A 27,630-nucleotide genomic window follows, 5' to 3' on the forward strand; every position below is an offset into this window, starting at 1 on the left:
TTTTTCAAATTGGATAACTCACGAGAGAACCAGGGAGGTTTGATAAGCCGCTCCAGCCTACCGAGAGGCACACAAATATCAAAGAGTGAATTCAGAGTATCATAGGAAAAACGAACAGCTGAGTTCATATCTCTACAATTGTACAGATAAGACCAATCGATAGTAGCAATGTTTTCATTAAGGCTGGCAATTTGTCTTCTGAAAGAACAAATGGTTCGATCCTAGAAACCTCACTGTTGAGGAACCAATTGTCATTTGACTTGCATTGCTATACGCAGCAAAGCAAAGACTCATGAATGATCTTGCACATCTCACAATGCTTTTGTTTTTGTATTTTCTCTTAAGTTTTCTAGAATATACTGGCGTCAGTCTGGTATGCTCTGTCTCTGTCACCTTTATAAACCTATATGACCTACGTAGTTGCGTAAGAATTGAAAATTTAGTAATAAGCAAGCAAACGAACGATCAAGACGTGTTCTAGCATTTCAACAAAATTGAAGTAAAAATAAAGTTAAGTTCTTATGAGATATTAAACACAGTGGTTTATTGTTCATCATAATTTGGTCCTTCGAGCCGGATCGTTGGGCATTGTTTGTTTGTTACTCATTGCTTAATAATTTGTTGCAACGTGGTTGCAATTAATTGTTAACCTCAAAGTTAGTAGTCGATAGTTCTGGCCTACTATCGAATAGACAATCGCGTGCTTATTGGAAAAAGCGCGGACAAACGGTGGCGCCACTCGCCTATCGGTATCTGTTATCGATATAATCGACGAGATCGTGAGGGAACACATCTCTGGAAAAAGACGCGTCTTGAAATTTTTGGTCCACACAAGCAGTGGAGATTTCTTGGTATTTCATCATGGAGGAAATGAAAACATTCATAAAGGCCAGAGGAAGATTGAAGACAACCATTACCCGCATATATGGATATGCAGAGAATCCTGCACAGGATGCCGACGTCTTCGCAATTGACACCAAATTGGAAACTTTGTCCAATGCGTGGAACGAGTTCGTGAAGTCTGGCGACGAATTGGCCAAATACGACAAACTAGAGGGTTATGTGGACCCTACCGAAGACTTCGGGATATACGAGGAGAAATATGAAATAGCTGCCTTGGCTCCGTCTGGCAAGTTGGAAGAAATCGGCGCGGCTGGTAACGATGGTTCGCTCTTCCAAGGAATTCTGCAACAAATGCAGAATCAACAGCAACAACTACAACTCCAGATGCAGAGTCAACTGGAACACCAGCGACGGCAACTGGAGCAGCAGCAACTATTGGTTGAGAGATTGCTCTCGCCACAGCAATCTTCGTCTTCGTCAGGCTCACAGTCGGTTGCAGCAGCGGCACCAAGAGATTGTGAGTTACCGAAAATCAAAATCAAGCCCTTCCGTGGAGATTACAAGGAATGGCATGCCTTTAAAGACCTGTTTGAGAGTACCATTCACGGAAAGACAACTTTAACGAATATCCAAAAGTTTCATCACCTTAAGTCATGCGTCATAGGAGAAGCAGCGATACTCATCCAGCATCTGCCCGTAGTGGATGCAAATTACGTCACTGCATGGAAATCATTGAGTGATCGATATGAAAAGGCCCGTTACTTGGTGAATTTACTGATGGACACATTCACCGCATTGCCAAAAGCTGTTGGGCAAAACTCATCATCGCTACGCGCTCTGACTTGCGGAGCCAGTGATGTTATTCGGGCTTTAGACGCTTCTGGACAAACGGGCCGTGACTGTTGGCTCATATACTTGCTCATCAACAAGGTTGATGAGGCTACCCGACGTGAATGGATCGACAAAAGCCAAGATCTCGAAAATCCTACCATTGAAGAGTTGCTCAAGTTTTTGGACTCACGATGCGATCGCCTTGAGCTCAGTCAAGTTATCGATCATGTAGCGAGCAAACCGAGGGATGAAAAGGGAAAAAGGCAAGCACGCACCATGCTTGCCATTACAGGTAATTGTATGAAATGTCATAGTACTGAGCACATACTGTCGGCTTGTCCTCAATTCCAGAGCTTGACTGTCAAGCAACGTTACACCTTTGCGAAGGAGAATTATATGTGTTTTAATTGTTTGAGAACTGGACATGGAGTAAGCGCTTGTGGCTCGAAGTCTTCTTGCAAGTATTGCAAGCGCCGCCATCATTCTATGCTGCATTCTGAAGGCCATTCTACACAGCAAAATAGCTCAGAGCAGCACCAAGGCAACTCAGGCCAGGTTTCTGAGGAGTCACCAGCGGCATCAGCGATAGCAATGATGAATGTTACCAGACCCAGTAAGCCAAATGGCCAACGAAGAAGCACTCTACCTACTGCATTGGTACACGTCCGAAATTCTCAAGGAGCCTTGCTGACGTGCCGTATTTTATTGGATAGCGCCTCAGAGTTGTCATTCATTTCGGAACGGTGCGTACAGACGTTGGGGCTTGCACGTTCGCCATTTCGAGTTGCCACATCGGGCATCTCAGACGTCAAGGCGGGAATAACCAGAGGTTTCTGCTCTCTCCAGATGATGTCTCGTGTGTCGAGTCATTGCATCGATATTAAAGCTCACATTTTAGGAAAGATCACCTCACCATTGGCACGTGAAAACATTGATGCTTCATCACTGTCGGTATTTAAGGGATACCAAATGGCTGACCCTGACTTCAGAACTAACGCCTCAATCGACATTTTCTGGGCAATGATTGCATTTGGTTAGTTCTCACCGGAGAGAAGTTATGCGATGGTCAAGGGCACCCTATTGCAGTTAACACCATATTTGGATGGGTTATCACATCGGTATACACTTCAAGATTGCAAACATCATCTACGTCATTGCTGACTACGGTTAATATAGATGGACTACTGCAAAGATTTTGGGAACTAGAGGAAGTTCCATCACACACAACTGTAAACAAAGAGGATGAAAAGGTCGAAACGCACTTCCGGCGTACCCACAACCGCAACTCGAATGGAAGATACATAGTCGATTTGCCCTTCAAGGAACAAAACCCACAATTTGCGGATACATTTCAAGGAGCGAGATCGCGCTTTCTCGCAGTCGAGCGTCGTCTAATGAAGGACTCCAGCTTGAAGTTAAAATATACTCAGTTTATGAGAGAGTATATCCAGCTGGGTCACATGAAGGAAGTAGCTGCAGACGAAGACACAAACGTATGTAAGAAGTCATTCTATTTGCCACACCATCCAGTCATAGGCGCCAAGCTGCGGGTGGTGTTCGATGGATCATTTCAAGATCGGGATGGACGATCTCTTAACGACGCACTTCACATTGGCCCATGTATCCAACGCAACCTCTTCAACGTTTGTCTGCGTTTTCGAATGCACAGATTCGTATTTTCTGCGGACATCGTCAAAATGTTCAGACAGATTTTAGTGGCCCTTGAACATCAGAATTTTCAACGAATCCTTTGGAGAGAAGACCCTGAGGAACCATTGAAGCATTACAAGTTGACCACAGTCACCTATGGCACGGCATGTGCACCGTTTCTGGCAGTTAGAGTGCTGGAACAACTGGCAACTGTTCACGAATACGAGTTTCAAAGGGCGGCTAGGATACTTTTGGATGATTTCTACGTCGATGACGTACTGACAGGAGCCATGAACGAACAAGAACTGCTCGACATTAGGGAAGAGCTGATACTCCTTATGTCACGGGCACAATTGGAGCTAAGCAAATGGGTCTCGAATAGTAAACGAATTGCCAGCAACGAGGGAAATGAAATCGATTTCGCAAAGATGGCAGCAAAGGTGCTTGGCTGCATATCGGAACATATGACTTGTACGAAGCGACAAGTGCTATCTGACACGGCACGCATCTTTGACCCACTCGGCATTTTGGCGCCAGTGGTGATCAAGTTTTAAATTCTGCTCCAAGAATTATGGCTGCTTAATCTGGATTGGGACTCGGAGCTGCCAACGAAGCAAGCGCACTTATGGCAAACATTCAGAAAGGACATTTTCACGTTAAGGAACTTGAAGATACCACGATTTGTAGACAATCAACCCGATGACATCGAACTCCATGGATTTTCAGATGCTTCGTTAAAGGCTTACTCTGCTGTCATTTACAACCGTGTGACACACCTAGATGGAAGCATCGGAGTGGCACTCATTGCAGCTAAAACAAGAGTTTCACCATTAAAGCAGAAGTCGTTGCCACGGTTGGAACTTTGCGGAGCTCTACTATTAGCTCGTTTATTCCAAGCAGTAAGGTCTGGTCTGCGCCAGAAGGATGTTAAGATACACGCATGGACCGATTCTACAATCGTTTTGTCATGGCTTTTGCATCAACCCTGTAAACTTAAAACATTTGTTGCCAACCGAACGGCAGAAATAATAGAGACCATACCACGTAGCGCTTGGAGACATGTCAGCACTAAAGAGAATCCTGCGGATTGTGCATCACGAGGCATGCTAGCGAGTGACTTAATTAACTTTGATCTATGATGGAAGGGACCATCTTGGCTGCACGACTGTACACTATACTCAGAGACAATGAATAGACCACCAACTTGCTGCTCAATTCTCAAGCCAGCAGTAGAACTTGAGTTCAAAACCAAAATCTTGACAACCATTTCCAAGGATATTGAGGATTCCCCATTTGAGGTACTACTCGGAAGGACATCATCTTGGATCAGACTGGTTCGAGTGGTCGCATATGTATTCCGCTTCGTTCATCGAATCAAATCAAGCAAGTCTAAATATTCAGGACCTCTAAAGTTCGATGAAGTTACCAGAGCATGGAAGTTTTGCCTACGACAGGCACAAAATCAATTCAATGACGATAGAATTTGAGGAAGCAATCGGTGGAGCGACGATCAATTTTAAGCAAACTATCTCCCTTCGTTGACGAAGATGGAATTGTACGTGTGGGTGGACGTTTGGAAAGGTCGCAATTGCCTGCAGATGCCAAGCATCCAGTAGTTTTGCCGAAACAACATCGACTTGTGGAATTGCTGCTGAAACATGAGCATAAGGTCAATCTTCATCCAGGAGTTTCAGCAATGTTTGTAATAATTCGCCAGAAGTATTGGATCTTTGGCGCACGAAACCTTATTCGACGTATCACACATGAGTGTTTAAACTGTTTTAGACAGCGCCATCACACAGCAAATCAGTTAATGGCCAATTTACCGGCTGTTCGAGTGCTACAAGCCTTTCCATTTGAGCATACTGGATGCGATTATGCTGGTCCTATCTTGTTGAAGGTTCACAAGGGACGAAACCCCAGGAAGGAAAAGGGCTACATTTGCCTGTTTGTATGTATGGTTACTTCAGCTCTTCATCTGGAGCTGGCCACTGATCTCAGCACCGACACATTCTTGGCGGCATTAAAACGTTTTATGGCTCGTCGTGGGAAGTGCTCCCAAATGTATAGCGATAACGGGCGCAACTTTGTTGGTGCAAAACGTGCACTAGACGAAATAGTACAGCTTCTCGCTTCACGCGAGCACAATGATGTCGTTTCAAAAGCCCTTGCGGATCAAGGCATCAAATGGAATTTTATTCCTCCATATTCACCACACTGGGGTGGTAAGTGGGAGTCGGCAGTACGCTCGGTTAAGCTGCATTTGCGACGTGTAATAGGAACCAACGTCCTCACCTTTGAGCAGATGCACACACTGCTCTCGCAAATAGAATCTGTCGTTAATTCGCGACCATTGTGCACAGCATCGGATACTGAAATTGCCTACCTGTCACCGGCACATTTCTTAATTGGCAGAACATATACAGCAGTTCCTGAAGACGGCTATTTGCAGATTCCGACCAATCGATTGAGCTACTGGCAGCATGTTCAAGCAATGCTTCAAGGATTTTGGAAGCGTTGGCATCAAGAATACTTGACATCGCTACAACAGCGCCCGAAATGGACCACCAAGTTACCAAACATTGCGATCGGTAAACTTGTACTCATCAAGGACTCTAACGCGCCTCCATCGGCATGGCTCTTAGGACGGGTAACTCAGGGGTTCACAGGAGATGATGGCCTCGTCAGAGCGGTTCAGGTTCTCACCAAATCAAGAGAATTCACTCGCACTATCACAAAGATTGCAGCCCTACCGGGTTCAGAAACGGAGTTTCAGGGGGGTGCGGGATGTTAAGGAACCAATTGTCATTTGACTTGCAAAGACTCATGAATGATCTTGCACATCTCACAATGCTTTTGTTTTTGTATTTTCTCTGAAGTTTTCTAGAATATACTGGCGTCAGTCTGGTATGCTCTGTCTCTGTCACTCTTTATAAACCTATATGACCTACGTAGTTGCGTAAGAATTGAAAATTTAGTAATAAGCAAGCAAACGAACGATCAAGACGTGTTCTAGCAGTGTCAGACACAGTTCAACATAATTGAAGTAAAAATAAAGTTAAGTTCTTATGAGATATAAAACACAGTGGTTTATTGTTCATCACTCACAATTGCCTCTAAATGATTTAAATATACCACCATGTCTGACAATGGTGGAATATAGGAACAAGTAATGAAAGCATTAAAAGATTTAAAATTTACTTTAACACCGACAAACTCAATCTCCTGGGTACTAGAAAATTAAATCATTTCAGATGATAAAGCAGCATCAACAGCTATCAGAACGCCACCACCTATGCGAGAAATCCGGTCACGTCTGAATATAGAAAAGTTTGTGGAAAAAACTGATGCATCAGTAATATCAGGTTTTAGCCACGTCTCTGTAAAAGCTAGAAAGTTATGTTCAAAAGAAAGACTATCTACATAGAGATTAGAAAGTTTAGATTTCAGTTTTTATATAAATCTGGATCTGGATATATATATGTGCGCAAAATAATGGCCGGAAAAAAATTATATATGATTTATAAATATATATAATATCCGTCCATATTTATAAATCATATACAAATAATTTATAAATATGGACGGATATATAAATATGGGCATGATAGTGCTGGAAAAAAATATATATATGTATTTATTTAGAAATATGGCCGGATATATATATGTGCGCAAAATACTGGCTGGAAAAAATATGTATATAATTTATAAATATGGGCGGATATATAAATATGGGCCCGATAGTGCTGGAAAAATATATATACATATGTATTTGTTTATATATGGGCGGATGTATATATATGTGGGTAAAATAATGGCCGGAAGAAATTATATGTATCTTTATTTATAAATATGGACGGGTATATAATTAGGCAAAAGAAGGGAATCGGAAATAATGTGATTTGAATTTGGCGCGCTTGAGCAGCCTATCGATATCGCGATTCGACTCACGTGTCACCACCACTCCGAAAACAGCTGCCGGCCACTGTTTATATATTTGGTTTTTCTTTTGTTTTGGTGATTAATTGTGTTATAATAATTTTTGTGGTTGTGCGGAGGAGGAAAAAAAACAAAATCGAACGCTTTTACACACCGCGAGTGTTGTGCGCGACGGCAATAAAACAAACGATCAGTGCGTATGGATATATGCATACAGGCGTGAGTACACAGGTAAGTATATGTATGTATGTGTGCACGCGCGTTGTTCACAAAAACGTAAGTAATTTGTTATTTAGCTAACTCGATCGGATGATAAGAAATTAAATGCCCTTGTTGGGTTCCCTTCCTCTCCCCTTTTTTTTGTTAAATAAATATGCGACACCGAAATGGATTATGTGTTGTGAATATGTACATATGTATGTGCGTGCATCAATGTATGACGATGTATGTATGTGGGACTAGGTTCCGATTCCGAAGAAATAAGTAGTCCAGTTTGATTTATATTTAGTTATATGATAATAGGTTTTATTTTAGATTATAATTAGGTTTTAGTAACTATAATAATGAATTGAATGGTAATTGTTTCGTCTTTAATTTTTAAACGTCTTTCGTCTTAAACACTTCTTTACTTATTTTAATAAACTTCTTTACTTCTTTTCGTCTTTAATGCTTCTTTAATACACGTGTTCTTGTCGTTGGCTCGTCTTAAAAAGTTCTTCTTCCTCGTCTCGTAGCAGCATTGCCACATCGTCGTTTTTGTGGGTCGCTCGCCACCTCGTCTCATATAGATCGCTTGCCACACCGTCTCATATAGATCGCTTGCCACGCCGTCATCTAACAGCTGTTTGAGGTGGTCTGGCTATTCGGCGTTGCCAATCCAACCCCACATCCGGCCGTCCTGACTATGCATTCGTCCCGAATGCGCCGTCGTCATCATCATCATAGTCTGTTGACCATGGCTTCATGTATTCAGTACACGTTGACGTGTTCTTCGGACCTTCTGAACTTCCCATCTTTAGTACATCGTATGCATTGTTTTGCTTTACTTTAACAACTTGGTATGGGCCCAAAATCTTTGACTTCAATTTTAATCCTGCGCCAAATTGTGTTCGCTTTATGGCGACTAGATCATCAACGTCGTAATGCTTGGCTGGTTTACGTCTCAAATTGTATGACTTTTTATTCTCGTTTTGTATCTTCAGGATCTGCGTCTTGGCTTTGCATCGTAGTTCGTTGCGGTCGTTGTTAAATGTAGCTATGGTTTCATCATTAAATAGTTTTATTAGCTCATCGTCTTCTTTCGTTCGCATCTTGACTCTTATTAGAAGCTCGAAAGGTGTGGAATTAATACTTCTAGCATATGTGGAATTAATTGCTTGTTGGACTCTGGATACGTGTTTGTACCATTTCGTTGGATCGTCGATGCTGAGCTTAGATAGTACTGAAATTATAGTTGCATTCAACCTCTCAACTTGTCCGTTTACTCGGGGTAGACCAGTTGTCGTTTTTACCAATTTAATATTTTCATCTCGGCCATTCTGAATAAAGATATCTGCGGTGAAAGCAGCACCTCTATCCGAAATAATTGTTGAAGGATTACCGAAAATTGAACTCTGTGCGGACAGCTTTGCTATAACTTCGTTTGCAGTTGTTGACTTCGTCGGATAAAGCCAACAGAATTTAGTGAATGAGTCAATTACGGCTAGGATATGCTTATAATTCTTATGCGTCGAGTCAAGGGGACCCAAAAAATCTACATGATATGTGTGCAACGGGACGTCTTCTTTTTGCAGTGGATGTAGCAGACCTTCCTGCTTACCTCTTTTGCGATTACTCATGATACACGGTATACAGCAGCTAATGTATTTTTCGATTTTGTCCTCGATGTTTGGTATATAATAATCCTTGCAAATCAACTCCTTAGTTTTTTTGATTGCGAAGTGACCTCTGTCATGTGCTCGGCTAATTATTTGTTTCTGCGTACTGTTTGGTACTACCATTAATTCGTCGTCATTTACAAGCTTGTACAAAATATCTGACTTCAAAAAATAGTTGTCATAGGGCTGCTTTTTATCGGTAAGTACTTGCTTAATAGCTTTAAGTTGTTCGTCTGGCATTTGAGCTTGCTTCAATCCGATACTCATACTATCTTCAGTTATTGTTAATATTGGATATCTACTCAGGGCGTCTACATGCTTCATACGTGTTCCAGGACGATGTTCAACTTTGAAATTATACTCTTGTAGAAATAAGACCCAACGTGCAACTCTTGTGCACAAACTTTGCTTATCAAGTGTCTTCGTAAAAGCATTGCAGTCAGTTATCAAACGAAAATTGATTCCTAACAGGTAAACCCTAAACTTGTTCAAGGCCTCAATGACTGCTAGAACTTCCAGCTCATAACTCGAATACTTGCGCTGCGCATCTGTAGTCTTCTTACTCATAAAATAAACAGGGTGTAATTATGTGTTGTGGATATGTACATATGTATGTACGTGCATCAATGTATTACGATGTATGTACATGTACATGTGAATGTAAACGAATCTTACATTTGTAAAAAAAGTGGAATCGAACAGAATTGTGAGGAAAAGAAAATAAATAGAAATGGGTAATCGTGGAATGGAAAACAAAAAACGTTGGACAAACACGCTAAGGATTGGGAACTACCATGTAACCTTGGAGCAGGTCAGGTATGTATATAATAGTGTGTAGGTCGCTATGGAAAAGCGGAAAAACCTCACACTTTTATTAATATGTAGGATCAAATGAAATGAATAATGAAACCTTGTAATTATCGGAATTCCGCTGATGCAAGCTGCAGGAGCGGAAGGATATCCGGCTCGAAGGACCAATGTTTGTGGAGGGGCGGAAGGATCCAAAGTAAGCCACAAGTGGTTGGCAGGTGCCAATTTCTTCCGGGGTCTGGTGCGTGAGTAATGTAATTAAACGCGCGAGAACTTCGTTTTAAATTAATTGAGAGGCTGCTGGCCGATAACTCGGCCGCGGAGACTCCACGGCTTGCCAGATCAGCGGGTTGTCCTCGGAGCGCACATGGTACTAGCTATGGCCACTGGTGCTTTTGGAGATGCTGGATACCCGATTGGCCACGAAGGTGGAACAACTACACGGGGGTTTATTGAGCCAAGCCAACACGATGGTAGAGTCGGTCCAAAATTGGGAGGTTGCAGGTGGGGGAGATCACCCATCATCTGAGTCTGTAGTCGTCGACGATGAACGATGCAGACTTTACACCCCTTGATGTGGGACTTCACCAGGTTCTTGATTCGTGGGATCCAGAATACCGCATCATCAGTTGATTGCCGCCATGCAACGTGATGCGGTGGGTGAATTCGACAAGCAGGCGAGTGAAATGAGTATTATAGGGGAGGAGAATAGGGTGACGTTCGTCATACCGGAGGGACTCAGCGGCCCGGAGTCGTCCTCAGGAGCGGAATATCCCATGCTGGTCGAGAAATGGATTCAAATTGAGTAGCGTGCTGGATGCTTGCAGGGTCGCCCTTCACCCAGGGCCCGTATCTCCGCGATGTATTCCCGACACTGGGAGGTCCGAATCAAGGCGCGCTCGGCGGAGAGAAGTTCATCATTGGTGAGGCGGACCGTGGAAGGCGTCAAAATCCTTTTGGTGGCGAAGCGTAGGATATATGCGGTGACTCGTAATGCCCTAGTCCGAGAAACGTTCGCTAACGTCATCGTCGCGGTGGTGTGGCACTGGACTCGTTGCTCCAGCTGGGTGTCTGGGAGTTCATTATTGAGAGTTGCCAATACTCGGGGTCCCGCTGGAGCCACTCCGGCCCATGCCACCAGAGGATGCTGGCCGATAACTCGTCCGAGGAGACTCTACGGCTTGCCAGATCAGCGGGGTTGTCCTCGGAGCGCACATGTGACCAGCTTTGGCCACTGGTGCTTTTGGATTGGCCACGAAGGTGGACCAACTACACGGGGGTTTATTGAGCCAAGCCAACACGATGGTAGAGTCGGTCCAAAACTGGGAGTTTGCAGGTGGGATTGGGAGTTCAGGAACGATGGACGCACAGAGATCGGCTAGCAAAACCGCTCCGCACAACTCCAGCCGAGGCAGCGAGACTGTTTTGACTGGAGCCACACGGGTCTTCGCAGTTAATAAATGGACTCTTACTTGATCGCCGTACCGAACCCGCACATATAGGGCTACTCCATACGCTTTCTGTGACGCGTCACAGAAGCCATGAAGCTCCCACGAGAGCTTATCGCTGGTGTTTAGCCAACGGGGGATGCGGAGTTGACTGAGGCCTGGGTAATCCTGTAGAAATTCGTGCCATTGCTGCAGCAGGAGAGGCGGCAGAACATCATCCCAGCCCAGTTCGGCTAGCCAGATTTGCTGCATGAATATCTTCGCTAGGATTACAAATGGGGCTAGCCAGTCAGCGGTGTCGAAGGGTCTGCCTCTTGGAGATCGACTCCTTCAATGGTGGGTCCGCTACGGTGAAGAAGACGTCCTCGGCGGCTTGCCAGTGGATGCCCAAGGTTTTTGCAGTGCTCGTGTCTTCCAGCTCGAGAAAGTCCTCTCGCAGCAGGTGCTCTCTCGGAATAGCTTGAAGTACTTCCTTCTTGTTGGAAGTCCACTTCCGAAGCGGGAGGCCCGTAGATTGGAGGGCAGCTTGAAGCTCTCGTATGGCGAGACCGGCGTCGGCTTCAGTGTAAGTGCCGGCAAGGACATCATCAACATACATGTAGTTCCGAAGGGTTTCGCTCGCCTGGGGGTACATCGCTTGCACGTCTTGTGCCAGTTGTAAAAAGGACTCGGATCGCCAAGAATGCAGTTAACCCCAAACGTGACAGTTTGTAGCTCATAATCCTGAATATTGCCGCAGCGATCTCGGTAGAGGATCCGCTGAAGAGGGTATGCCTGGGGTCGACTCGGATTTGTCGATACATCTGCGTTATGTCAGCGTTGAAAACGAATTGAAAGAACCGCCATTTCAGTACCTGAAGCGTGAGATCGGCCTGAAGAGTAGGCCCGGTGTGCAAGACATCGTTAAGGCTGACGCCTAGTGTGGAGGAGCTCGGTACCACGCGTACCTTGGTGGTGGTGCTATCGGGCTTAAACACCGCGTGATGGGGGAGATAGAAGTTTTTCCCATTTGAGGCGGCGTCACCCGAATCATATGACACAATTCCAACTACTCTTGAATGATGGCATCGTACTGCGTGTTTAGGACGGCATCCTTGAGAAGGCGTGCTTCATTCCGAAGGAATTGAGCCAGCGCGATCGGTCTTGAGTGGCCCAAGTCGACGCTATTCGGACCTTTGAACGGTAGGGACAACACATCGGCCGTCCTTCCCTCTTTGGATGTTCTCCTGGAAGTTCCGCTCGCAGAATACGTCATCCTCCTTTTCCGGCTTTGCGGGAAGGTCTTCCACCTCCCAAAACTTGGTGAGGAGTACCTCAAGTTTTGCTTCTTGACTTACTCGCGTCTAAGCAGCGAAAACTAATCGAGACACCGGAGGGTCAGGCATGATAGCCCCACACAGAACCCATCCAAAGATGGTTTCTAGCCCGACGAACTCACCAATGTCCTTTTTATCCGCTCTCCGAGGATGTGGGGAAACAGGTCTACACCGGTAATCATATCAATAGGCGCGGGCTTGTTGTAGTACGGGTCAGCCAGGGGGCGATCGAGGCACTGCGTCGGAACCATGTTAAGGAATGGAGCCGTTGGAATGGCCCCTGACAACTTGGATACGACCAGGGCAGAGACCTCAATCTTGTTCAGTCTGTCACACGGAGGAGACACCATCAGCAGACACACCTTGTCGGCGCAGCCTCCATCACTCTTGCCCATGCCAGTAACCGCGGCGTCTACTGGGTAAAAGGGGGGCTGGACCATTTTGAAGACACGCTCGGAGAGAAAAGTTGAATCGGCCCCCGAGTCGATCAACGCACGAATACGGTGATCCACACCACGATGGTGCAGAGTGTCAATCGCAGTGCCTAAGAGGCCTCTGCCTGGGGTAGATGCAAAATAACTTTGAGCATTTGTGAGCTGGTTGCTCGTGGACGGACGCTTTGTGGCGCTGAATGGTGGGACTTGCGCAGCGGACGGCGAGGACACGGACACATCACTAGGATGCAACAGAGTATGATGACGTTCCTTGCAGGTATGGCGATTATGCGCGCTGGTTCAGCCCTTCACTTGATGACCGCGGGCAAAACAGTTCAGACAGACTCCCTGCTGTCTAATAGTTTCCAAACGCCTCTGAACAGGCATATCATAAAACTAGGGCAGAGCCGTATTGGGTGATTCTCCCGATGGCACAGCTTGCAAGACGCCGGTTTGAGCTGAGCTTTCGCAGGAAACCCTTGGACCTTCATCGTTGCAGAGGATTTGCGGGGGCCAATGGGGATGGCTTGGACACTTGGGGTGGCATCCAGGACACGATACCGATCGGTAAGAAATTGGTTCAAATCGTACCAAGTTGAGACGACAGTCTTATTTGGCACTGATTGTTCTTACAGGAGGATTGTGGCCTTCGGCAATTTGCTGGTCGGTTTGGACTGTCAAGGCCTTGTGACAACGGGAGTATTCCATCTCGACCTTTGACCAAAGGGCTTTGAGCTGCTCTAAGTGCATTTTAATGGAAAACAAGGGCACTTCAGAAGTTAGAGCTTCCCTCTCATGAACTTCAAACAGAGTCAATGCGTCGCACGCCAGAACGAAATCGGAGAGGGACATTCTGGAGTTCTCTACGCTGTTGCGCACGAATGCGGACCGAAATTGCACGTAGACGAAGCGAAATGATTACAAAACAAGTTTATATGGATTCGTAAGTAACGATGGGAGTACGTATAAAAAAAAAGCACGGATGAACTATATCAATAAAGATTTGTAGGACAAAAAAGAAAATACGTTTTTATATAAATCTGGATCTGGATAAATATATGTGCGCAAAATAATGGCCGGAAAATTTTTTATATTTTATAAATGATATATGAAAATATTTTTTTTTAAAAAATTATATATAATTTATAAATATGGACGGATGCATAGGGGCACAATGATGCTGGAAAAAAATATATATGTATTTGTTTATATATATGGGCGGATGTATATATATGTGCGCAAAATACTGGCCGCAGAAAATTATATATAATTTATAAATATGGACGGATGTATATGGGCACGATAATGCTGAAAAAAAATATATATGTTGTGGACTTGGCCGTGGTTTTTTATTATTATATATTTTTTTTAGAGAGCTTTATTGTTTTATTCTTTTAGGCACGTTTTTCTTCGCCATCGTTTTTATACAGAGTGTGACCATCTCTTTTTTCAACAAAAATGATAATTGACTTATATACTAGATTCATGAACAGAAATGGTATTTTTCGGTAATATAGCTTAAATATAAATAAAGTGGTATTTTCTGCGACATATTTCCGCCCCCTAGTGTTGAACCAAGTCTTCAGCACGATCCTTTTTGTCGCGGGATTCCAGTCCTAATCTGCATAGGTTTCTTACTGGCCGACGATAAGTGTTTTTTGTTGTTTTTATGTCTGCTACTCTCACTATTCCATCTTCTCCTGGGTGTGTTTTGATTACTATTCCAATTGGCCATTCACCTCTTGGTGTCATGCATTTTACTACGACGAGTTCACCCTGACGAAGTTCCATCTTACAACGTTTCGTTTTTACATTTTCTATAAATCTTTTGACCCATGCTGTGGCTCTTATCAATTTTGTGAACTTCGAAATTCTATTTTCCAGTATTTTAAATGGGTGGTCATATTGGTGAACTAGCCTCATAAGCCCTGGTTCGGTTGGTGCCTTTAATTTGGCTGTGGCCACATCTTTTTATCCAAACCAAGAAAGGCTGGACCTTGTTGCCATCTGTCTGTGGCAACTTTTATTTTCGAATCTCTTGTTATGATGTCAGCAATGTTTTCCATGGTTGGAACCCAGTTCCATTCTGCCCTCTTGGACTTTTCGCATATTTCGCTTATTCTGTTGGCTATGAAAACTTGCAGCCTTTCGTTACTGTTTATCCATGAAATCACTGTTTGGGAGTCTGTCCAGAAAAACCTTTCATCAAATTTTAGATGCATTTCGTTTTCAATAGTTTCCGCCAGTCTACATCCCATCACAGCTGCCAATGTTTCAAGTTTTGGTATGGTAACATGTTTCAAAGGTGAAACTCGTGCCCGAGATGCTATAAACATGACGTCATATTTTGTTGCGGCTTCTCCACCCTTGTAACTTACTCGAATATATGCTGCTGCAGCGTATGCTTTACTGCTAGTGTCGCAAAAAACGTGTAGTTCGACTTTCGTAGCAATAGATAAATGTTGGGAGTAAGATCTTGGTATACTAACATCATGTAGTCTTTACAGATCGTTTAACCACTCTTGCCACTTTTTGACAGGGTCGCCTTTAATCACATCATCCCATCCAATGCCAAGTTCCCAAATACTACGCATCAAGATCCGACCTTTTATTGTTACTGGAGTCACCATTCCCAAGGGATCATATATTGAGTTGACTGCTGCAAGCACCTTTCTTTTTGTAGGCATCCTTGTTCCATTCAGTATATCCTCGCTTATGCTGTGCATTGTAGTTGTTGAGAAAATAAATATGTCTTTTGTGCGTCCCAAATCATGCCGAGAACTTTTTGAGATATGTCTCCTTTTTCGCCCAATCGAATCGTTGTTAACGGACCACGTAGATCTTCGGGTATTCCCTGTAAGGCATCATGATCATTACAAATAAAATTTCAAATTTGAAAATGTCCCGCTGGGTGTTTTTTTAATAACGTGAATTATCTCAACAGCTTCGCGAACTGTTGCTTTTGAATCCAGATAGTCGTCGACGTAATGGTTTTCAATGATGGCTTGAGCTACTTCTGGTGCCTCACTTTTATGTATCGCTGCATTGTGGTTTTTTACAAATTGTGTTATAAATGGTGAGGAGGTTGCTCCGAATATCGTTGACGTCATCTGGTAGACTGTTGGTGGTATTCGGGTATTCATATTTCTCCATAAAAAGCATTGTGAGACTGCATCTTCCTTGGCGATTTTTACCTGGTTGAACATTTCTTTAATATCTGCAGCAAAGGCTATTGTGTTTAATCTAAATCTTATTAGCACGCCTACGATTGATGGAAGCCAATCCGGCCCAGTTAGTAGATTTTCGTTTAAGGAAATTCCATTACAAATAACTGCTGCGTCGAACACTACTCGAACTTTTCCCGGTTTCTTGGGATTAATTACTGCAAAATGTGGCAGGAACCACAGTTTTGGGGATTTAACCAAGTTGACATTAGTGACTATTTTTGCATAACCATTCTTGAGTAGCTTCTCCACTTCCTTTTGGTATGCTCGCGGTAGTTCGCTGTTTCTGTTGAGCTTTCTTTCTAGATGTTCACGCCACCGGGTGAACAGCAGTGAGCGGCGAAGAGCAGTGATAGGTGAGGAGTGAGGAGGGTTTTTTGATCCTCGGCATCTACGGTCACACCAGGAGGAGTGACTTGGTTTTTCCAATGGGCATCGCCATTTATTCCTGAATCGCGTTTTTCATCCGAACACCCGTTCTTTTTCCTGATTTTTACTTTGCGATTTGTCCCTTTTTCAAACCGAACCATTTCGTGTGTGTATCGGTATATGTACCTTGTGAATTCAATAAATCATCATTTTTTCGCGTTTTAATCATTCTACTCACGTACGAGACCCTGAAGATATTGGCACCCGCCAACCATTTGAGGCTTAGTCGGGTCCTTCCGCCCCTCCACAAACATTGGTCCTTCGAGCCGGATATCCTTCCGCTCCTCCAGCTTGCATCGGCGGAATTCCTGATAAGTACAAAAATTTCATTATTCATTTCATTTACATACTAATAAAAGTGTGAGGTTTTCCCGCTTCTCCATAGCGACCTACACACTTTTACATATTGTATGTACATACCTGACCTGTTCCAAGGTTACATGGTAGTTCCTAATCCTTAGCGTGTTTGTCCAACGTTCTCGTTTTACATTCCACGACTATCCATTTTTATTTATGTTTTTTCCTCGCACTTGTCCAAATCCACCTTTTTTACATATGCATTCACATGTACATGTAATTTCCACAGCTGTTTGCCAAATCCGCGTAAAAGTTTAAAAAAAAAAAAATATTAAAGTGTTATAAAAAATAGGAAAAAATAATAATCAAAGTGTCACCGCGTTTTTTTATGTGTTGGAATAATTATTTTTAATGCCAAACTTATGTCCGCACGCGCGTATCTACGTACATACATACATCGTCACCTGTTGATGTACGCGCATATGTACATATCCATATACATATAATCCCTTCGCACATTTACCACGACACAAAAGACAAAAAAAAATATTCTTTTTAAAATAGCACTTAACGTATGCACCGCGATTTCTTGCGCGTTCGAATTAGGTGCGAAATTAATTTCCTCACGCGCGTCTTTGGAAACCGGTGCACTTGCTTACATATGTACATACATGCTTACATAGTCATACATTGCACATATGTACATATCCACAACACATAATACATTTCGGTGTCGCGCATTGATTAAACACAACCCCACATTCAATTAAATAACAATTACTTACGTTTTTTTTTGTTGTTGTGAACAACGAGTGTGCATACATATCTACATATAAGTTAAGCACTTCTATCATAACAAGGAGTCAAGTACTTATACCATAAAACACAAGTCCGTCAACACATGCCCATTGGCCGATCCTATTTCATCATCACAAGCAATTCCCATCGGTCAACCCCACTCAGTCGTCACGTGCCCATTTGTCGCATGATCGCCTGTCTCAAATAACAGTCCAATCGCTAGGATAAACAACAAGTCACCCCAGTCAATCGTCAGATGCCAATTTGTCGCATGATCGCCTATCCCCAGCAACAGTCCGATCGTTAGGATAAACAACAAACCTGATACCCAGAATCACCCCACAAATTTCGGCAATAAACAAAGAATGGTCCTGAACACTTGTGTAAACAAAGAATGGTCCCACGCTCTTAGTGGACTATTGGACTCAGCCAACGCCGCCGCCTGCGACGACGTCAATTATCCAAGCCTTCATCCAACATAATCAAATCATAGAAAATCAGTCTTAAGCCTAAGTCCAAACCATCCGGTAAAACTTCGCTTTAGCTCCGCGGAATTCACTCAGTCAGAATCTTTCAGTTATCATTAAGTTGTAATTGTAAAGTGACTTTAAATAAAAATTGTATTTTTTTATACCGTGAGTGAAGGAAGTGTTTAATTGGCGCCAGAGCAGGGACCCTGCTAAATAAAACTTGATCGAGTGTTAGTGAAAGATATCAGTGGTCGTGACCGAGAAAACGCGTTAAATGCCTTAAAGTGTCAACGAAATAAAAACACTATATTGAACTACACTAAGAATCAGACAGGGTCAAATTTATCGCTGCAATTTCCTCCAAGATCCGTTCAGAGGAAAACTGATAACCCAAACGTGTTTGCCCAGGAGCATTAGTACCTTCAACGTTGGAAAAGCGAGCCCTCCTACAAGCCGATCAGTACAAGCACCGAAGATGTTATTAATAATGTAAGTTAAGCAAAATAATTCTAAGTGAAAGAAAATCAAGAAAAGAAAAAAGAATTTGTGTAAACACAGTGAGAAAAAATTTGTGAACCAAAACCAAAAGTTTAAATTTAAAAAGAAAAAAGAAAAACACAAGCTAAAATATTTATAAAATCCTTAATTAAATTTTTTTCTCACTCAAGAAAAAAGAATCAAAAATTGAAAAAGAAACTAGTAATAAATAATCCCAAAAAAAAGGGGAAAGAAATAATTCAAAATTTAAAAAAAAAAAAAAAATTTTTTTTTGTAAAAAAAAGAGAATAATCATTTAATATTGAAAAATTTGCATAATACCACAAATAAAGATTTAAAAAATAATTTTGAAAAAAAAGAGAATAATCATCTAATATTGAAAAATTTGCATAATACCACAAACTAAGTATTTAAGTACCAAAAACCATTTCCACCAAGATTAGCGGACATACCGCTATACCTTTGTCAATATAAACTAAAATCCAATTTTCGCGGCATTATATCGTTCGTGACGTCATAATATTCGCGATATCGTAACACTTATTTCCTTGAAAGATACCTGGTTCGAAATATTTTTTCCAAAATGACTAATGACAACTGGGTTAAAGCAGCAGTCCTCCAGCAGGGTGGTAGTCAGGCAGCAGCTTCCGATGCTCCGACAGCATCCACCTCAGGTGCAGCAGCCGTAAATAGAATAGAGGCACTGTCGATACAAGGATTAGATGTAGCTATCCAAACAATTTTGTCATCTCAGCTACAGGAAATAGTGAAACAATTAAATTTTTCTCAGCCAGGACACATTCCCTTTAGGGACCAGACAGCTAGCGTTCAGGATAACTGGCATGAATTAGACAAAGTGCCAGATATCGTAAAAAATCTTGACAAATTCTCAGGTAGTCGTGAAGAATTCTCAACATGGTATGCTTCCGCCACACGTTTGATGGAATTGTACGCCCCCATTCAGGGAACACCCAAATACTTTGCAATTCTGGTAACCATTCGAGGCAAAATTACAGGCCATGCGAATACACTGTTGAAAGTATATCGCACCGCATTACATTGGGGTGCAATCTCTCAGTGTCTGTTATCTGAGTACTAAGACAAACGAGATTTAAGCACACTAGAATACCAGCTATTCACCATGACCCAGAAAGGCGCATCCATTCATCAATTTTACTTCGCTGTTTACCAACAGATGTCGTTAATACTAGACCAAATCGAAACACTGGGTTATACTCCCGAGACTATGGAAGCCATGGCAAAACAGGTCAGAGATAGGGCTCTAGATACCTTCATCAGAGGTCTTAACGGAGATCTCTCAGACAGAATGAGCTTAGCTCAACCCAGAGATCTGAGGCATGCATTGCAATTGTGCGAGATGTTGGACAATAAAAGGGTTAGGAACAATATCAGCCATCGGGACACTCGTCCACCAGTAGGACCAAAACCCCCGCCTTATGCAAAAAATTACTTGCAACCTCAACAATCATACATTCCGGCAATTCCACCAAAACCTTATAATAACAACAACTTTTATAATCAAAAACCAATGCAAAACGTGTTCATTCCCCAAAATAAATTCCCTCAAACGAAAAACCCCATGTTTTTCAATGCACCACCGAGGCCATTTGCCCCGAAGCCTCAGCCGGCACCAACTCCTATGGATGTCGACGGCTCCATTCTAACAAAAAGAGTTGACTACATGAACAAGCCAAACGCTAATTCACCACAACAATTTGCTCTCAAAAGAGTCAACCAGTCCACCGGAAATTTTCCCAATAAAGTACAGAGGCAATTCCATATCGAAACCGGTATGTCAGGTGAACAATATATCACCATACCGCCTCAAGAAGAGCATTACTCCGATATGTCCGATTATCAGTCTGCTTACCAAGGCCAAGAAGACCTTTACGAATAAGTCCCATATTCTGAGGTTCGTGAATATCAATAGCAGGAGGAATATTTTTTACCTCACAAGGGGACAACTCAGAGTTAGTCCCGCAGAATAAAGAGGAAACCAAATCACAATCACAGGAACCTCAACAGCCACAAATTGAGGACACCGTTAATTTTTTAGGTTAAAGTGTTCCTCTTTGCCGTACTTTGTTGTCCGGGACAAAGACGGAACCGCATACAATTTCTTAATAGATACCGGCTCCAACAAAAACTATGTCCAACCAGAAATAGCCAAAAACGTCAAAACAAATGAACACAAGTTTTACGCCAACACCGTAAGTGGTAGCATTCTAATCACCAGCCATATCCATTTGGGTTTATTTAACGAACCCAACAAACCTATAACTTTCTTCTTATTACCTAATTTGAATCCGTTCCATGGGATTCTAGGTAATGACACACTAAGAGAATTAAACGCCATTATTGATATAGGGAAAGATCTATTATTTGTCAACAACTCTCACGTTGTTAAAGTAAAGCAGATGCGAGCTCATCCATACGATCGAATCAGAGGAGCTCACCAATCAGCAGAAACTAGGGTTAAAGGCACTCCAAGAGGAGTACGAATCGCTTTTCGCAGACCCAAATAAGAAGTTGACTTATGCTACTAATGTCCAAGGAGAAATCCGAACGACAACAGACACTCCAGTCTACACCAAACATTATCCTCTCAAAGAAGTAGTAGAAGACCAGCTACAAGAATTACTACGAGATGGTATAATACGACCCTCACGGTCGCCCTATAATTCCCCTGTATGGATAGTCCCTAAAAAGAGCGATAGCCTTGGGAATGAGAAATATAGGATGGTCATTGATTACAGAAAGCTCAATGCAGTTACAGTTTCGGATAAGTATCCTATCCCTGAAATCGGAGAAATGGTTGCGCAGTTGGGCAACAATAAGTATTTCTCTGTTCTTGATCTAAAGAGCGGATTTCATCAGATTTCCCTTAAGGAATCTGATATTGAAAAAACAGCATTTTCTGTAAATGGAGGGAAATACGAGTTCACAAGACTCCCCTTTGGTCTAAAAAATTCCCCCTCAATATTCCAAAGAGCTCTCGATGACATCTTGAGAGACCTCATCGGAAAAATTTGCTATGTCTACATTGATGATATAATAATATTCAGTAAATCTGAGGAAGAGCATTTCCGACATCTAGCTCTAGTATTTTCTACCTTGTCCAAAGCAAATATGAAGGTCCAAGTAGATAAATGCAAATTCCTAAGACACAGTGTTGACTTCCTAGGCGTAGTTATCTCAAGGGAAGGAGTTAAAACCAATCCAGAGAAAATTCAAGCCATTAAAAAGTTCCCCATACCAAAGAACCTAAAACAACTAAGGGCCTTCCTGGGATTAGTTAGTGATTACAGAAGATTTATCAAAGATTTTGCTAAGTTAGCTAGACCCTTGACGGCGTTATTGAGAGGAGAACATGGCAGAGCTAAAAAGAATGTCTCAAGCAAGATTGAAATCCGATTCGGTGAAGCCGAACTCGATGCCTTTGAGAAAGTGAAAAATGCATTAGTATCACAAGATGTGATGTTAGCATACCATGATTTTAAACAAGAGTTCCATCTAACCACTGATGCTTCAAACTTTGCATTAGGAGCTTCTCTAGAACAGAACGGTAGACCCATTACATTCCTTTCCCGTGCGTTATCCAAGGCCGAAGAAAATTGTGCTACAAATGAAAGAGAAATGCTAGCAATAGTATGGGCATTGGATAAGTTAAGGATGTATTTATACGGCAAATCCAAAGTGATCATTTACACTGACCACCAGACTCTCACTTATGCTCTCAGCCCGAAAAATAACAACACAAAGCTGAAGAAATGGAAAAGTTACCTGGAGGAATATAACTACGAGTTGAAATATAAGCCGGGTAGCTCAAACGTGGTAGCAGACGCACTCTCTAGAAACCCTACCAGCATAAATGCTAGCAGTACGTCAGCTACAGCCCATAGTGATGAAAGCTCAGGTCATGAACTCATTCCAGCAATGTAAATCCCCATCAATGTCTTTAAAAACCAATTGTTTATCCTCACTGGTGATAACGAATCCACTACCTTTGAAATACCGTTCCCTACATATCATAGACATACAATAGTGAGAAGCAATTATTCCGAAGAAGATCTTGTAACCGTCTTGAAAGAAAAAATGGATCCTAGAATAGTTAATGGTATTTTTACTTCCGAAAGTATCATGGGAAAAATTCAGCAAATATTTCCAGAGCATTTTAGGAATTACAAGGCAAGATTCACGCATATTCAAACTATAGATGTCCATGATCAGATTCAACAACAAGATATCATAATAAAAGAAAATTTGTTTTTTCCCCGGTATGAAGAAAAAGATAGAAGCAATAGTAAACTCTTGCCAAACGTGCAAACTCTCTAAATACCAAAGACACCCTCCGAACCAAGAAATACAACCAACCCCTATTCCGAAATATCCAGGTGAAATTATTCATATAGATTTATATTCCACCCAAAATAAGTTTATTTTAACCGCAATAGACAAGTTTTCTAAATACGCGCAAGTTAAACTCGTAAACTCAAAAGCAGCAGAACATCTTAAAGTACCCTTACGTGAGTTGTTAATAGCCTTCGGTATGACAAAAACCGTGGTGATGGATAACGAAAAGGCTTTAAATTCTGCATCAATAAAATTTCTTTTAATTAATCAGTTAGGTATACAAGTCCACACTACTCCACCATATACTTCGTCTAGCAACGGCCAAGTAGAAAGATTTCATTCAACATATACAGAAATAATGAGATGCCTGAAGCTAGAGCACCCCGAAATGGAATTCGAGGATTTAATATTCAAAGCCGTTGACGAATACAATAAAACCATCCATAGTACCACCAACAAAAAGCCAATAGAAGCATTTTTTGTAACAAATTTAATCCATAATCCAGAAAAATTAGCACTTGAAAGGGAAAAGATTGCAGAAACCATTTTAAACAAGCAAAATAAGGACCTAGAGTACCATAATAAAACAAAAAAACCCGTCAAAATCTACGATCCAGGTGAAATCATCTACGTTAGGATTAATAAACGGCTAGGCTCGAAGCTAACGTCTAGATATAAAAAAGAAATAGTAGCCGAAGATCTTAATACCAAGATTAAAACCAGGTCAGGAAGGATAGTTCATAAAAACCACTTGAAGTATTGATAAACATCCTCTTCCGACAGATTGCTCATGTTACCACTTTGCTGGGGTCACACAACCATATTAGACTATACTAAGTCAAGAGTGGTCATGTTGGAAACCGGGTTAGCCGCGCGCCAGAACGGAACGTTTAAAATCATTCACGTCATCGAATTAGAAAAATATCAAATGGCCATATCCGTTCTAAAAGATGTCGTTTAGAATTCATCAAACCTTAGTCCGTATCAACCTTTTTTGGCCTATGAGATAACTCGGATACAGAACGAATTAAGGAGGCTTCAGCCGATGAAATTCAGAAACAAAAGATCGCTTGATATACTTGGCACGGCTTGGAAATGGTTAGCGGGCACACCTGATCACGAGGATCATAAGATTGTGGTAGATAAGATCAATGAACAATTGGAAAATAATAATCGGCAGGTCATTATTAATAATCTAATAGAAAATAAGATAAACGATTTAATTAAGATAACTAATACCATATTAATTAGAGGTAAACCCGAATACAATAATAAGTCAGAAGAAATAACCAAATTTAAATTGAGTCTTTTAAGAGAGGAAATAACAAATATTATTTACGCAATTGATTGGGCTAAGGCCAATACCGTAAACTCATTAATACTGTCCTCTGCTGAAATAGATTTTATTGACACAATTAAAGAAGAGAGCCTAACATTTGTAAACATTGAAGAACTAATAGAGTTTGCCGACGTCAGCATAGCCTCAGACGGTAAATCACTCCTTTATATTGTTAGCCTACCCAGAGTAATTAATGAAATTTGTAAACAAATCCTTGCAATACCAATTAAATATCAAAAATTTATAGAAGAAATAGACTATGAGAATATCATGAAATGTAACAAGAAATACTTCGGGTTAATCAATAAGAATAAATGTAAAATTCATAATGGTAAGACAATCTGTAAACTGGAAGATCTGACTAATTTAGAAAACAGTAAATGTGTAGGAGCCTACTTGCAAAGAAGGAATCCACAATGTAAGGTCATCAATAACCAGCACGTAAAATCCCATTCAGAAATAATGCCCGGTACCTTGCTGCTGAACCAATTTCAAGGAGACATCAACATCAATGGAGAAAACATTACCCTAGAACCCTAGAAGGCACCTTCATAATTCAAGCGGAAAACGCGACAGTCGTCATAGAAGACTCCTGATATATTGTGAAGACACGCTTTGAAGTCGAGGTTCAACCGCCGCTGTTGCAATTACTATCAGATAAGCAGCAAAGAGGTGAAAGGTTATCTCTGGAAATGATCAAGGAACTACACATCAATAATACTAATAATCTGGAGAGAATCCAAAGAAACAACTTGATTATGTCTTCGTCAAGCTGGATTATTCTAACCCTTCTGGCAGCCGCAGTGATAACATATTACATCATCAAAAAATTCTGCAGCCACGAAACAGGCAACCATGGTCCACCAATGGAAGTCTCAATCGCGCCAGTTCAATATGTTGTTGCGACCGAGGACGTCCGCACTTAAAGGGGGTGGAGTTAAGCACTTCTATCATAACAAGGAGTCAAGTACTTATACCATAAAACCCAAGTCCGTCAACACATGCCCATTGGCCGATCCTATTTCATCATCACAAGCAATTCCCATCGGTCAACACCACTCAGTCGTCACATGCCCATTTGTCGCTTGATCGCCTGTCTCAAATAACAGTCCGATCGCTAGGATAAACAACAAGTCACCCCAGTCAATCGTCAGATGCCAATTTGTCGCATGATCGCCTATCCCCAGCAACAGTCCGATCGTTAGGATAAACAACAAACCTGATACCCAGAATCACCCCACAAATTTCGGCAATAAACAAAGAATGGTCCTGAACACTTGTGTAAACAAAGAATGGTCCCACGCTCTTAGTGGACTATTGGACTCAGCCAACGCCGCCGCCTGCGACGACGTCAATTATCCAAGCCTTCATCCAAAATAATCAAATCATAGAAAATCAGTCTTAAGCCTAAGTCCAAACCATCCGGTAAAACTTCGCTTTAGCTCCGCAGAATTCACTCAGTCAGAATCTTTCAGTTATCATTAAGTTGTAATTGTAAAGTGACTTTAAATAAAAATTGTATTTTTTTATACCGTGAGTGAAGGAAGTGTTTAATTTATATACTCACCTGTGTACTTATGCATGTACGTACATACATAGATCAAAGCATTTGTCCATATGCATTGATCGTTTGTTTTGTTTGCCTTCGCGCACAACACTCGCGGTGTGTAAAAACGTTCTTTTGTTCTTGGTTTTTCCGCACAACCACAAAAAAATTATTAACATAATTAAACAACAAAATCAAAAACCAAATATATAAACAGCGGCCGACAGCGGCGGCTCAAGCGCGCCAAATTCAAATCACATTATTTCCGATTCTCCTTTTTCGCCTAATTATATATCCGCCCATATTTATAAATAAATACATATATATTTTTCCAGCACTATCGGGCCCATATTTATATATCCGTCCATATTTATAAATTTTATATCTAATTTTTTCCGCCCAGTATTTTGCGCACATATATATATCCGCCCATATTTATAAATAAACACATATATATCTTTTCCAGCACTATCGGGCCCATATTTACATATATATCCGTTCATATTTAAAAATTATACATATATTCTTTCCTGCCAGCCTTTCGCGCTCATATATATATCCGCCCATATTTATAAATAAATACATATAAATTTTTTCCAGCACTATCGGGCTTATATTTATATATCCGCTCATATTTAAAAATTATTTATATAATGTTTCCGGCCAGCTTTTGCGCACATATATATATCCGCCCGTATTTCTAAATAAATACATATATATTTTTTTTTCCAGCACTATCGTGCCCATATTTATATATCCGTCCATATTTATAAATTATTTATATATTCTTTCCGGCCAGTATTTTGCGCACATATATATATCCGCCCATATTTATAAATAAATACATATATATCTTTTCCAGCACTATCGGGCCCATATTTACATATATATCCGTTCATATTTAAAAATTATACATATATTTTTTTCCGGCCAGCCTTTTGCGCTCATATATATATCCGCCCATATTTCTAAATAAATACATATATATATTTTTTCCAGCACTATCGGGCCCATATTTATATATCCGTCCATATTTATAAATTATATATATAATTTTTTCCGGCCATTATTTTGCGCACATATATATATCCAGATCCAGATTTATATAAAAACGTATTTTCTTTTTATTCTATACATATTCATTTATATATTTCATCCGTGTTTTGTTTTATACGTACTCCCATCGTTACTCACGAATCCATATAAACTTGTTTTGTAATCATTTCGCTTCGTCTACGTGTAATTTTCAATCCGCATTCGTGCGTTCGTATATTATTCCGCATCTATCCCCATTAAAGGGGCTTCGTTTCCGAGCCACACGCGAGAAAATTCTCGCGCAATCCTGCGGTGCAGTGAGAAAGTTCTTGCGTCCCCATACAGTCCACTTCTCACTTCCAAAAACAAAAAAAAAAAAAAGGGATGCGCACAAACGCGGTGTTCGTCGGTAAGGTCGTCCCCTGAGTATGTCCACGGAGCCGTCCAAGACTGCGCTGAAGTCCAACAGTCT

At 41.5% G+C, this 27,630-nt stretch overlaps 2 protein-coding genes across 2 annotated transcripts; both read left to right on the forward strand.

Annotated features, from left to right (window-relative positions):
• The first annotated feature begins 861 nt into the window (after positions 1-861).
• Positions 862-3,878, forward strand: LOC137578735 (uncharacterized). Its single transcript, XM_068292287.1, has 2 exons — positions 862-2,707; positions 2,761-3,878. Exons 1-2 carry the CDS (start codon positions 862-864, stop codon positions 3,876-3,878), a joined length of 2,964 nt encoding a protein of 987 aa, XP_068148388.1.
• Positions 3,879-5,137: 1,259 nt separating this feature from the next.
• Positions 5,138-6,118, forward strand: LOC137578736 (uncharacterized). Its single transcript, XM_068292288.1, has one exon. It carries the CDS (start codon positions 5,138-5,140, stop codon positions 6,116-6,118), a length of 981 nt encoding a protein of 326 aa, XP_068148389.1.
• Positions 6,119-27,630: the final 21,512 nt, after the last annotated feature.

This window comes from Drosophila tropicalis, unplaced genomic scaffold (genome assembly GCF_018151085.1).
Source record: "Drosophila tropicalis isolate 14030-0801.00 unplaced genomic scaffold, ASM1815108v1 contig_690, whole genome shotgun sequence".
Classification (NCBI taxonomy): domain Eukaryota; kingdom Metazoa; phylum Arthropoda; class Insecta; order Diptera; family Drosophilidae; genus Drosophila; species Drosophila tropicalis.

What these genes read in the sequence shown, in the direction of transcription:
- LOC137578735 (XM_068292287.1), top strand. Translation starts at nt 862, where the DNA reads ATGGAGGAAATGAAAACATTCATAAAGGCCAGAGGAAGATTGAAGACA. An exon ending in CTGGGCAATGATTGCATTTG is followed by an intron (nt 2,708 to 2,760) that starts GTTAGTTCTCAC and finishes ACCCTATTGCAG; the next exon opens with TTAACACCATATTTGGATGG.
- LOC137578736 (XM_068292288.1), top strand. Translation starts at nt 5,138, where the DNA reads ATGGCCAATTTACCGGCTGTTCGAGTGCTACAAGCCTTTCCATTTGAG.